This window comes from Suricata suricatta, chromosome 11 (genome assembly GCF_006229205.1).
Source record: "Suricata suricatta isolate VVHF042 chromosome 11, meerkat_22Aug2017_6uvM2_HiC, whole genome shotgun sequence".
Taxonomy (NCBI): Eukaryota; Metazoa; Chordata; class Mammalia; order Carnivora; family Herpestidae; genus Suricata; species Suricata suricatta.
This window is the reverse complement of record NC_043710.1, coordinates 108,033,407-108,046,530: the sequence shown is the minus strand read 5'-3', so window position 1 is coordinate 108,046,530 and position 13,124 is coordinate 108,033,407. Positions and strand designations below refer to the sequence as shown.

The following is a 13,124-nucleotide window of genomic DNA, read 5'->3' as shown; positions in this document are numbered from 1 at the left end:
GTAGAAATGCACTTCCAGCTTCGGGCTTCCCTCAAAGAGGAGCCCCTCCCCTGGGGACTGGACTCCAGAGGCTGTGCACGCACCGCTGCCGCTCCCCCTGCCCTGAGGCTCCTGGCCCGCCTGCCGGCCACCTCCCAGCCCCGAGCCCTCCTCAGGCTCAGGCAGCTCCGGGGCAGCAGAAGGCCCAGAGTTCCGCACAGGAGGGAGGACGGGGTGTGGGGCTGAGCCAGGGGGCAAGGGGAGGGCGGGGCGAGTGGGGGGGAGTGGAGACGGGCCGGAGAGGGGCCAGGCGGTGAGAGGGCGCACGCGGGGCCAGCTGCTCCCGTGGGGGTCCGGCCCCCCTCTCTCCTTCAGGCCCATTGTCCTGCTTCCCGTGGCTCCTCTGACCACGTCTGTGCCTCTGGGAGCGGAAGCCAGTTTGCAGAGGGCGCCTGCGTTGCTAGGGCTTTTCCGGGACCCGTGGCTCCGCTGGTGCTCTGGGCGGTGGGCACCAGCGAGAATGGCCTTCCGGCCTCTGTGTGCCCTTCGGACTGGCTGGGGATCCACTTCATTCGTTCATGCATTCACTCAGTGACGTGTTTCAAGTGCCTACTATGTATTAATTTCTGAGGACACTGGGGTGACGAAGAGAGAATCCTAGGCTCCTGAGAGCCAGAGGGACCTTGAGGGAACATCCAGTCAGGACATCATGAAGGAAACTGAGGCTCAGAAGTCACACACCCAGAGGTGGCAGAGGCTTCTTGGCTTTTTGGCCGGGATTTGTGATGCCACACTCCCCTCCCACATCTCTTGCCTATTTTCCTCCATTGCCAGCAATCCTCGGTGGACTGAGATGTCCCTTCCTAAAGGGCAGGTGCCCAGCGTGGGTACCCCCGTGAGCAAAGAGCCTGCTCTGTTATGTTTCCTTGGAGGGTGTGGCGGGGCGGGGGAGGAGCAGTTCCATACACCCTGGAAACTTCCCACAGGCTTAGGTGAGTCAGCCCACCCGTACGGTCCTCTGCCCCCCAGCCCTATTGGGCTTAGCGGGCTGCCATCTGGAGGGCATGCCGTGCCAGGGAGCCCCCGGGACTCACTGTCTAACAGTCACCCACCTGCTTCCCCGGAGCCTGCGCCTTGGAGGAAGCAAACCAGTCCTGGCAGGACCAGACCCCAGAGACAGAGCTTGAAGCGTGAAGGCTATGAGCCTGAGGGCACAGACCCAGGTTCTAGTCCTGGCTCCGGCCCAAGGGCAAGTGCATTCATGCCACAGATCTCCCTTTGGACGCAAACCAGGCTTTTGGTGCCAGTCAGAAATAGTTGAGCCTGATTTCTGGTAGATGAAAGCCTCCAGCGTTTTGGACCTCTGTTTCCACCTCTGTCAATAACGGGTTTGGATTCCATGATTTCTAAGCCATTTCTTCCTCTAATTATGGTAGATTATACAATCGTGAGTGTCCCCTTCTCTCCAGGTGCCAAATTGTACTCATTATTTCCTAACCCAGAGCTGCCGCTGAGCTGAGCAGGAGAGGGTCTGGTCTCTGGTTCCTTTGCAGAAAGCCTCCCCTGTCACCCGTCCGGCAGGAGCTGCCTCAGAAGCTGGCAGTGGGATTTCTTCTCTCGGGTTCTGGGAGCCCCCTTCCTGCCTGTTCTCTCCTGCCGGGGTGAAAACGGGCCGGGTAGAATGCTGAAAGAGGTGTTCTCCAGAGAGGAAGATACCCTGGAGGGTCTGTGAAATCCCCAGCGGAGAGCCTTTGGCCCGGGAGTTGAGCAGGGTTCTCCAGGCCTGATGAGAAGCAGACTCTCGGTGGCCGAGATAGAAGTCTGGGAACAATTGGCAGCATCCTCTCTGCTCTGGAAGAGGAGGGAGGAGGGGAGACCTTGACCTGGGGAAGTACCAAGTCAGCTTAGATCCCACACAACACGTTTGTGACTAAGACATGCAGGGCGGGACTGGACCCTAGGGACCAGGCTGGGCCGTGGGAGTGTGGCTGTGCCCGCTCAGAGTATCTGATTCAGGCCTCCTTTTAACAAAGGCCCCCGAGTCCCTTGGGTGAAGTAGGCCCAGCCGAGCCGTGAAAACAGAGCCGTCCTCCTCCGCTGGCTCCGCCGCCTCGTCCTGTCCCTTCCTCCCATCAGGACGGCTCTGCAGCCTCCTTCAGCCGGAAGGGCCCGGCACCCGTGCGCACGGGGGCTCACACTTTCCCTCTCTGACACACCTGACGCGCCATCCCTCACCCCTGGGCAGGTGCCCGCAGGTGCTCGCCTCACCCCGCTGCAGTCTGGCACCCGGACCGCCGCGACGGCCTCTCCCCTTGTCCTCTCGGCCGCGGTCCACTTCACCAGCGACCCCGCAGGTGGCGTCCGGTGACGTCACACCTCCCGTGGCTCTCCGTTGGCCGTTAGTAGGGACAGGTGCCGGGGCCCAGCGCTGAGGCTCTTGTAACCTGGCTGTGGCCATGCCCCGGGCCTGTCCCCGGGTGGGCATCCCTGGCCACGTGTTCTCCTGTGTGCCTGTGCTCAGGTCCGGCCGGAATGAACCCTCACTGGGGCTGCGGGACAGGGCCCAGCGGCCTTGGGAGACACACAGACCCGGGTTCTGATCTGGTCTGATGCTTCCTAGTTTTCTTAGCTCTCTAGGCCTCAGCCTCCTTACCCTCGAGCAGGCGGTGATGGAGGGAGCGGCGTGAGGGCTTCACGTGCTGCCTCGCGGCCGCGCCAGCCACGACGTCCCTGTTCCGGGAATGCAGGCGCTCGCTGCCGGTAGGTCAGCCTTCGAGGCCCCTCTCCACTCTCTCAGTCTTTCAGTTTTTCCTGATTCTCAGTGATCAGAAACACCCCCCACCTTGACCCGCTGAAGCCTCCGTTGATTCTCCCCCTAGAGTGCGAGTCTCACTCTGCCTGCATTTTAGCTCCTTCTGTACAGCCTTCTGCCCTCCACCTTCCTCGCCTCTGCAGCGGCAAGATCTGCCCCCCGGGCGGCGCCTGGTGTGGTGCCGGACACCCGGAGAGAGTCCAGTGCGCACCTGTGGACGAGCAGACAGGAGAAGGTCCTCACCCACAGGGCCGTGCTGGAAGCCCTCTTGTCCTTGAGAGCTGCCTCTGCCTGTCGCTGCTAGCCAGGCGCGTCCTGCACATCCCTAAGGCGTGTGTCCTTCCTGCCGGGCGCCATCGCCGGGGGGGGGGGGGGGGGGGGGGGGGGGGGGGGGGGGGGGGGGGGGGGGGGGGGGGGGGTGCCTCCAGTAGAGGAAATGCGGATTTGAGCCCATCTGAGGTCTGGAGGGAAGCCGAGGGCCTGAGGGTCAGTGGAGGGAGGCGGGCTCGTCACACCATTGCAGGAGTGAGGCCGTGGAAGAGAGGGGCGCTGGAAAGGTCTTAAACTCCTGAAACAGTCGGTGCAGGTTCTCCGGTTGTTGTGAGCTTGGACTGGATCGTAGGCACGAGGGGGAACCGTACCGAACATCCACTCACTGAGAAGTCGGCGTTTACGGAGCAGCTGCCGCGCCGGGCGCCCCAGGGATGCCTGGAATGTGCCTCTGCCCAGGGAGTACGTAGTCTGACGGAGGAGACACGCACGCGAGTGACGGCAGCGCAGTCCATGGGAAGAGGGCCTCAGCGGGAACAGAGGAAGGCCCTTGGCAGGAGGGAGGGGACGGGGTGCTGCCTGGAGTGGAGGCAAGCGGGCAGCCCTCTGTGCGCGCACGTGGACGGACCCTTGCCATCCGGAGGGAGGGCAGGTTCCCCTGGCCACTGCCTCCACCACCGCGAAGCAAGACACTGAGTGTTTGCAAAGCGCCCTGTAGGCTGGGCGCACGGGCCCGAGCCGTGCTTTCCAGGCGCCGGGCTGTGGGTGGGGCGGCGCGGGGGCCTGGCCGGGCTGCCCGGTGCTGTGGTCTGACCGTGGGCGGGGGGACGTGGGCCTCTGGCCTTGGCAGCTACTCCCGGTTTCTGTTTCTGTGTCTGGGATGGCTTGTCTGGCCTCTCTTGAACGGGCCTTTGTCAGCAGGCATGTGGAGGAGGCGATCTCATTGCTGGCCTGACTCACGCACGTCCGCCCAGCCTGCTGGGGGCCCTGGCCCGGGGCTCCTGCGCCGTGCCGCCCACTGTCTAGATTCCTTGGAAGGGGATCGGGTTCCCCTGGGGGGAGCGGTGTGGGCCCCTGTGCTGGTCCTGCTGCTGACTCTGCACAGCCTGTGTCCCTGGCCTATGCCGGAGCTGGCCACACCGCCCTGCTCTGTGACCTGCGCTGTCCAGGGAGCTTCCAGGGCAGTGGCTGGGGTGGCACTGTGAAGAGGGTCACAGCTGGTAGTGACAGCGGGGGGCCGGCAAAGCTCTGGGCCCCCGCTGGTGGGTCGGCTTGGGGTCTTCCCAGGGGAATTTGTGGAAACCAGGCCTGTATTTATGAACTCTGTGTATCCTTTTCCGAGGAAAGGGCCTTATTTCTTTTCATGGTCGGTTCTTTTTCTTCCTTTGTGTGTCTCTTCCCCAGAAGGAACTTCACGTTGAAGATAAAGGTGCCTCTGGGTTAAAGTAATAAGTCCTGTCTGCGTAATGGAGGTGCTCGGTCCCTCCCACGCCCCCGGTGCAGCCAGGCTCGATCGGGTTTGGGATCCAGAGAAACAGCTTTGAGTCACGGGGACCCATGGGCTCAGCCTCCAGCCTCCCGATGTGGGGGCGCCCTCCTGCATGAGTGAGGGGGCAGATCCAGAGAGGGGGGCCCTCGGGGCGGCCCCGCGAGGCAGTGAGAGGGACCCAGTGGAAGGGGCAGCATGGTGGTCTGGGCCCGAGGTGCCCGGTCTGGTTTATAGCCTCCTGGGGGCAGCGCAGGGAATTCGGTAGTTGAGGCCCACAGGTCAGTCACGGTGTCCCCGCCCTCTGCTCTCTCTCCACTTCCAGGCTTGAGTCCTCCCTGCTCATCAGCTCCTCTTTGGAGCTTTGTAAGGGGGCTAGTCATTTCAGCTTAGGTTATTCAACAGAATAATTGATGTTTAATATTTATTTGAGGGGCATTTACATTGCAAATCAAGGGAACAGGTTACATTTTCCTCTGGAGGCCACAGATCCATCAGTGACCTCTGGTTAGACCCAAAACACGTGTTTTAAATGCAACTTAAAAATTTTTTTAATGTGTATTTATTTTCTGAGAGACAGAGCATGAATGGGGGAGGGGCAGAGAGAGAGGGAGACACAGAATCCAAATCAGGCTCCAGGCTCTGGGCTGTCAGCACAGAGCCCGACGCGGGGCTCGAACCCATGAACCGTGAGATCATGACCTGAGCCGAAGTCGGATGCTCAACTCACCAAGCCACCCAGGCCCCCTGTTTTTCAGTGATTTAAAATGTTTGAATTTTTGAAACAAATTTTATTTTGTCTAAGAAGAATTTCAGACATAACAGGAGAATCGAGCTGATAACGCAGAGATGCAGTACCGCCCCGTTCCACAGTCTCCCCCTAGCATGACCGTCTTAGGTTCCTGTGGTGGTTGCAGTTGATCAGCACTGATGCACTGTCACGAACTACCGTTCCTACTTTACTCAGAGGTCCTTCGTGTTTACCTGACGCCCTTTCTCTGTCCCAGGACCCTGTCAGGAGTCCCACATTCCACCCCGTCGTCTTGTCTTCTTGGGCATCTCTCACTGTGACTGGTCTCGTCTGGATGACCTTGACAGCTTGGAGGATGGCGGGTCGTGTGTGTCTTAGGGCACCCCTCAGCCTCGCATCTGTCGGATGTTTTTCTCATGATCCGACCGGGCTTGTGGGTTTTTTGGGAGGAAAACCACAGGGGCGGAATGCTATTTTCATCATACCACATCAACATGCAGGGTGCGTGCGATCAGAGTGACTCATCACCGTCGCTGCTGATAGGCCTGGGTCTTCGGTCCGCCCGCCCTCCCCTCCCCGGCCCGGTTCCAGGGCCTGGCCGGCTGTCAGCTCGCGCTCCCGGGCTGGGGGCACCGCCTCAGCTGCTGCAAGTCAGGGGGTAGCCAGAGGCCTTTCAGCTCCAAGAGCCTCGGTCAAGAGAGCAGGGAACAGAAAGCGCTGTGTGTGCGGGACCAGTGCCGGTGCCGGGCAACAGGTGCTCGCCGCGTCGGGGGAGGAAGTGTGCAGCGCAGCCCGTAGGCTGAGGCAGTCGGACAAAGACAGCATCTTCCAGGGACGGGCATTCTTGTTTTTTTTTTTAATTTTTATTATTTTTAATTAATTTTTCTCAGGAGTAGAATTTAGTGATTCATCACGTGTGTGTAACACCCAGAGCTCATCCTAGCAGGGGTCCTCCCTCATGCCCCTTGCCCTTGCCCGCCCATCCCCCACCCCGCCAGCAGCCCTCAGCGGGTTCTGTGTACCCAAGAGTCTCTGTGGTTTCTCTCCCTCTCGGTTTTTATATTAGTTTTGCTTTAGGGAGGGGCATTCTAGGTGGTGGGAACAGCCGGAGACAGAGCCGAGCATCTCAGCTGGAAGTGTGGGAGAAAATACCGGAAGGGTCGAAAATGGCTGGACTTAGAGGTATTTAGATGCCACAATAAAATGTTTCTTTTTTTAAAAAAATTTTTAGAGAGCGAGAGAGTCTTGGGCAGACTCCACACCCATCGTGGAGCCCGACCCAGGGCTTGAGCCCATGCCTCTGGGATCATGAGCCGAAATCAGGTTGGACACGCAATTGACTGAGCCACTCGGCCCCCCCCCAAAAGTTTCTATTATTTATTTATGTATATAAATTGTATTTTTTAAGTTAATGGATTTTGAGCCCCCAAAGTTTCTAATTTTTAAACCATGAGTAGGAGAGTACCGTGAATGCGTTTGCGTTGGAGAGGGCAGCGATCGGAGTACATTCGGTGGGGTGATCGTGCGGTGTCAGCCTGTCCAGGGCAGCCCGTCCAGGACAGGCAGGAGGGGGGCGGTGGGGGCGGCGGCCACAGTAAGTGACAAGCTGCCGCGGAGGCAGTGGCGAGGCTGTGAAGTGGAGCCAGCAGCAGAGCAGGAGGCCAGATCACGGAGGTCCTGCAGGCGTGCGCCCGGCGGGGCTGAGCCCAGGCGCCGTGAGGAGGTGGGGGCGCGGCGGGGACCCTGTGAGCCCCCGGGGGCAGTGCCTGGGTCATCGTGGTGCCCTCAGCGAGGACGTGGTCCCCCCGGCCCTGTTCCGACGGTACCTTTCTTTGCTCTGCCTAAATGCAGCGGATCTCGGCCGTTTGGAGCAATCTGACTGAGAAACGCAGGCCGAAATGTAAGTGACCATTAGGATTGGAAGTATTTGAAAAGAAGCATTTGGCGAGATGAAAATGTCTTCCCTTGGGAGAGTGTGTGGGTGTGGGTCTGGTTTTGAGTGGGGGTGGTCTGTAGTTTGGGTCGATGCCCCGATCTGATTCTGAGCCATGTTAGGGAACAAAACGCCCAAGCCAAAGAGGGATCTGCAGCTTGGAGCCCGCTCCGGAAGGCTGCCGGGGGTGGGCCGGTGGTGGCGCCGGCTTCCCCAGGCCCCGCGGGCCGGGGCACCTGCAGGCGGCGTGGGACGTGCAAGGCGCAGGGCGGCAGCAGCTGCGGGCGGTGGAGCCGGAGGAGGGGCCCAAGGGTGCGGGGGGCGACAGGGCAGAGCTGTGAGCCGGCGCTGGCTGACCGGCCAGGCCCCCAATCCTCCCAAGGGGCTCCGGGGCCCCAGCTTCCCCTAGCATCCGTCACAGCAGACAGAGCAGAGTTGAGCCAGCAGCTGTGACGCATCAAAGTGACACACAGCTATCTCACTTAATTTGCGTCCCTCCTTCCCGGGTCTCCCCTCCCGCCTGGGTGAGGACACGCCCGTCAGGTGAGCCCGGCTCGGGCTGGGGGTCAGGGTCAGTATCTGCATCGCCCTTCCACCCCGTGCATTGCCACACTGACCAGGGAGGGGGCAGGAGCGGACGGGCACCCACAGAATCAGGAGCCGGTGCGGCGGGCCCGGCGCTCCTGGTCTGTGGAACGGCAGCACGTGTGGCTGTGAGACGCTCTGAGCCCGTGCGCGTGGAATCGTCTGCCAAGCAGGCGTCAGCGTCGCCACCGTCGGCCCCTCGGGCCCCGTGGGCAGGCTGGGGAGCAGGGAGGGTGCTCTCCTTTCTCTTAGGGCGGCCGCAGGTACCCGCGGGGGCCCAGGGTGGAGGGGCTCAGTCCTGGAGTGTCTGGTGCCGGCGCCCCTTCACCCCAGGAGGCAGGGTCCCTGCTCTTGCAGAGCCTGCTTGGCCCTGCCCTGGGGGCCTGCAGGGGTGGGGTGGGGGCCCAGAGGCGGCCCCTCGGGGAGGACGGGGCACGAAGGCTTGTCGATGGCTCTGCGCCGCCCCCACCTCCCCGTTCTGCCGCCTGTGTCCCTCGTCCGCCGTCCACACCTTCGGTCTCTGCTGGGACTCTGCCCTCCGCCGACCTTGCTTCATCGTGGCTTTCCTTTGTCGGCCTCTCTCCCCCATTCGGTTTCTCTTGCTCTGGGATTTCCTTCCTCTTCTGCGGCCTTGGGTCCTCGGTTTCTCTTGCCGCTGTGTGGCCGGGTCGGGGCCGCCCTGTGGTGGCCGATGTGCCACCGGCTCCGGCTGCCCAGCGAGGCCTGCTCTCCCCACGCCTCCCGTCGGGGCCCTGGACGACGCTGGCAGTTTTCCTTGGGGCAAGAGAAGGCAGTGGCTCTGGGGGCCTTTTGAGCCTTCCCAGCCCCTCTCTGCGTATGTCTGCCGTGGGCCGAGGGCCCCTTCCCGCTGGCCAGGAGGACGCTGGAGCCTTCCAGAAGCTGGAGGGTAGCTGGAGGAGGGAGGGAGGGGAGAGGCGCGGCCCAGGGCCCTTTCCCTGGCTCCGTTCTCTCTCTCTTCCCCATTTCCCACAAGAAGGTAGAAGACAGTGGAGAGGAAGCTGAGGAAGGAGTCGGGGGTGACAGTGGTCACACTGTCACCCCTTGGTGCTTGGAGAGCAGTCGCTAACGCCTGGCCCAGACCGTGGCTCTGACCCGACACTGTTTCCACCGCAGACCGCAGAAGGCCGACGCCAGGCTGGCCAGCAGGATAGCCAGCGCGGGTGTGGGGGCTGGGGGGCCGGGGCACACGCAGGCCCTCTCCCTGCTCCCTGCCCCTCCACCCCCACAGGCCAAGGGCCGACCCCCCCCCCCCAGCTTGGCTGCTTTGACCCTTCCTGCGTTTGTTCCCACCAAGTGACAGCCTCGGGGGTGGGGGGGGGGGGACCGCTGACATCTCAGACCTGCTCCTTTTAGCCAGGAGACCTGCAGGGGGGGAGGCGCCCTCCCCTCCAGAGGGACACTCAAGGGTGGAGCATGGGCAGACCACCTCCTCATCCCCCTCATCCTCGTGGCTCCTGGGACGCATGCTGTTCCTCTCCGGCGTTCCGGGAGCAAAGCCTCCAAGAGGTGGGGCAGCTCGTTCAAGGCCCCACGACCACGGATGGCAGAGCGGCCGGTGAGCAGAGAGGTCCAAGGCAAGGACTTCGGAGCCACGTCACTTGGGTTCCAGTCCAGGCTCTGCTGCTTTCTAGCTCTGGGACTTTGGGCAAGTGGCTGAACACCCTTGGCCTCAGTTTCTCCACCCGTGTAATGGGGATCATCCTAGTCAGAGCCGCTCCCTAGAGCTGCCAGAAGGGTTAGGAAGCGAGTCCGAGTATTGAAACCACCGAGAACAGTACTTGGTGTGACGCAAACGTGGCCTCGTCAGCTGTGTGATTTGTAATCTGGCTAAAAAAAAATCACCCTCCTGAGTAAACAGTGTTCTGTCCCACAAGGGAATATGAAGTCTCCCTCCAGAGTGAGCTGGGGGCTGGGGTAGTAAATGCCCCCCGAGGGCCAGGAGCGCCCCCTGTTGCCCCTTGGGCAGAGCTGAGCCAGGAGGCTGGGGGAGGAACAGGGACAGGACGGCAGCTGCTGGGTGCCCCCCCACCCCAGCCTCAGTGCTGAGTCCCCGGCTCCCAGTGGGAAGCCTGCCCTTCCTCCCTCAGCGCGGAGCCCACACGGCTGCGCTCAAGCCTAGACCCCGGCTGCCACCTGCCAGCGGACCTCTCTTTCTCCACCTTCGTTTCTTTGCCTTTAAAATGGGTTTGATGGTACTCTACACCCCCAGGCTCTTCGTCACGATTCGATTTCCACCTCTGATTCCGCTCCAGGCCCCTAGACTGGGCTTCAGATGCCGCTTCCCAGTCTCAGACTTTTCGGTTCCTCACGTTGCCTTCCGTGGAGTTCACAGAAGGACTCCTAGTCCCCAGCCCCCCGGTTGCCAGCACCTTGCTTGTTTATTCCTACCACCGAGAGCTCACTGTCTCCTCGAGGCTGTGCCCCAGGAGGTGTGCGTGAGCGGGCGCTGCCCGTGTGTGGGCTGCAGGAGAGCCCCAGCCCCGAACGCCCCTCGTCACAAGGCCCTTGGCTCATGGGCCGGAACCTGGGTGGAGGCACCCTGGCCTGGGCGCGGGGGCGGGCCGCCTCCGCTGTGTCACGCAGCTGTATGAGGAAGGGGGCTTGAGCATCCTCCTGGAAGGGGCCAAGGAGGACCAGTAATCTGGCCTCCGTTTTACCGATGATGGAGCTCGGGGAGGAGCCGAGGGTCAGAGGTCCGTGTGTGGGGCACACAGTTGGGGTTTGGGGCCACGGTGCGGTTCTGGCCTGTTTCCAGCTTCACTGGTCACAAGGGCACCCCTCCCATCCTGCTGGCAGCCTTGGCACAGAAGGAGCCAGAGGCGTCCTGGGCTCAGTAGGACGGAGCCGGAAAAGTGCCCCCTGAGCCCTTCCAGACACAGCTGTCAAGTAGATGACGCCCATCCTTTTGTTCTTTTGTTTTCTCCTGATTCTGTCCCGTAAAAGCCCCAGGGAACTTGAGACCAAAGCCTCCGGGGTGGGAAGCAGAAAGGTGAGGAGCAGCCCAGAGAGGAGATGCGGCCCTGGGAGGTGGGGGTGTGTGTGGATGCCGCGGAGGCCTGGCTGCCCCTGCGTGGACGGGGAGCAGGGAGACGTCCGCGGGGCAGGGGGTGCCAGAGAAGACGGAGAACCTTCCGGTGTCTCCAGCAGGAGGCGCCATCACACCCCAGTTCTCATCAAGGTGTAGCCCGGGTTTGGGCGTTGCCGCTGGCTGGTGCCGGGTCCCCAAGCCCTTCGTTAGCACACGCCATCGAAGGAACACGGCGCTCGTGGGGTGCGCGGCCCTGCCCCGGAATCCCGGGCCCCCGGCTCCAGGACGATCCTGACACAGATGGGCTGGTCCCGCGTCCTGACAAGCAGTCAGACTCCCCAGTGTCTCAGGAACACGAGGACCCTCCACCTCCGTCAGCAAGTCAGACCAGGTTGTCGGTGCCGTTGTTTAGTCCTGGGCCCTTTCTCTGTTTAGTCCTTCACCCAGCTCAGATCTAGGCCGTGGGTCGTGGCCACGGGCACCGGGATCAGCCATCGCCAGGCTAATCGGAAAGCACTTTCTGTTAAGTTTGTTTTGTGCCCGTGTGGAGAGACGAAGAGCTGGGCGCCAGGCCTTCGGAAGGTCCTTTCTGGACATGATGCCATCGCTCACCTTCCGGAAGCCAGCGCGGCCCCCGGGTGTCTTCAGTCAGGCCTGTCGGGTGCTGGTCCCCACCCCCGGTGCGCTGGCGCCTGCTCTCGTGGCCGCCTGGTCTGAAGCCTGGCCTGCCCGTGGCCCGATCCGAGCCCACCGGAGCCCGACCGGCTGTGTGGGTCGGCTGCCCGACGGCCCTGCTGGGGCCTCGGCTCCTCAGAGAAGAGGAGAGCACCTTTATCTCCATCATTCTGACCCGGGCGGGCTGCGAGTCTGGCGCCATCTGGTAAACCTCACATCTTGGCTTTGTCCCATTTATACGCTGTGGCATCTTAACAGGCTTCTTTGCTGCAAAGATCTGGACGCGTCATAGGCGAAGTCGTGTCCCCTGGCATAGGATGACAGTCTGGGGTAACCAGTCAGCCTAAGCAGCGGGGCCCCGGCATCTGTGGCCTCGGCAAAGGGTCCCCTCCAGCAGGTCCTGTCTGGAGTGGGGGTGGGGCTCATCGTCCTTTGGGGGTCCCGCCAGGCCTCAGGCCTCGGTGACCCCTCCAGGCATGCGTCCGATGGGCTGAGCCTGAAGGAAAGCACTGGGGCCAGGAGCACCGGCCGGGCCGAGGCTCCAGGGGCGGAGGGAGAGGGCCGGGCGTGAGATAATCAAGTTCCCCTGTAATTCGGGGCCCGTGCGCTTCGGAGGGAGGTTGTTTCTGAGTTATTTTCACAATGGAGCAGGGCGCTCCGCTCTGCCTCACTGCTGCAGGGAATCAGACGACAGAGCATATGCTGCTCTGCCATCAGCCAGTGGCTGCTTTTTCTGAGCAGCGTTTACCCAGCAATTATGTGAAATTATGTGACTCAGAATGGAAAGATAATCGCCCGAGAAACTCCTGATTGCTGTCTCTCCTGCACGTGCGGAGAGCAACTGCACAAGGCAGGACCATGGGGAGCCAGCTACCACGGAAGGCGGTGCCGTTGACCGAAGCTGCAAGGCTGGGGACGTGGGAAGGGGAGCGCCGTCCGCGGAGACCTGAGGTCCTTCTCCTGAGATGCCGCGGGCCCTGGAGGAAGTAGACGTGGCGGGTCCCCCTGCCCCTGCCGGGAGAGTCTAGAATTTCAGATCTGGGGAGCAGCGGAGTGAGGGCCCAAGACCCCCGCCCTCAGCCCGGTGATCTCACAGTGGTGACCTCCCCCCAGCCCTGGCCCCCCGAGAGCCGTCCCCGCCCCCAGCCCTGGTCCTGAGGCTCTGCCCACGCCTGGTCCGGCCTTCACGCACCCTGAAGGCTAATGTGGTTTCCTGAACCCTTTCTCCCAGCTCCGCTGGCTCAGTCTTGCTTCTCCCTCTTCCAGAGACCCCTCCCTCCTCTCTTCCATCTACTCCTTAGACTCTGGCCCGGAAATGAGACTTCTCACTTCTGTTTTTTCTTTCTCTGTCTCCCCCCACCCCCGCACCCACCCTCAGCCAGCCCCAGCCCTGCGTCCCTCCTGGGAGGGGCAGATGTGTGGTAACTGGGAGGCACGGCACACGGAGGGTGTAGGAGGGAGGGGGGGAGAGAAGGGCCTTGTGTGTCTTCAGAGGCCCCGCTTGTCTGCCTGGCCACTCGACTCGGGCAGTGCCGGCAGTACCGATGGGACTTTAAAAAGTGGGTGTAGAGGCCCAGCTCACCC

The 13,124-nt window shown here is 62.1% G+C and overlaps 1 protein-coding gene across 4 annotated transcripts in view; it reads left to right on the top strand.

Annotated features, from left to right (window-relative positions):
• The first annotated feature begins 6,449 nt into the window (after positions 1-6,449).
• The window catches only part of FXYD6 (FXYD domain containing ion transport regulator 6), a 33,253-nt gene continuing 26,578 nt past the window's right edge, over positions 6,450-13,124 (top strand). The window contains exons 1-2 of one of the 4 annotated variants that reach the window (XM_029956800.1): positions 6,930-7,021; positions 7,150-7,198. Coding sequence is in view for 3 of the 4 variants with exons in the window: in XM_029956798.1 (XP_029812658.1) it covers positions 7,144-7,198 (55 nt within the window). In the remaining variant the exon portion in view is untranslated. Of the gene's footprint in view, positions 6,481-6,929; positions 7,199-13,124 lie in introns of those variants that run through there. The other 3 variants (XM_029956799.1, XM_029956798.1, XM_029956801.1) reach the window with 3 other exon arrangements.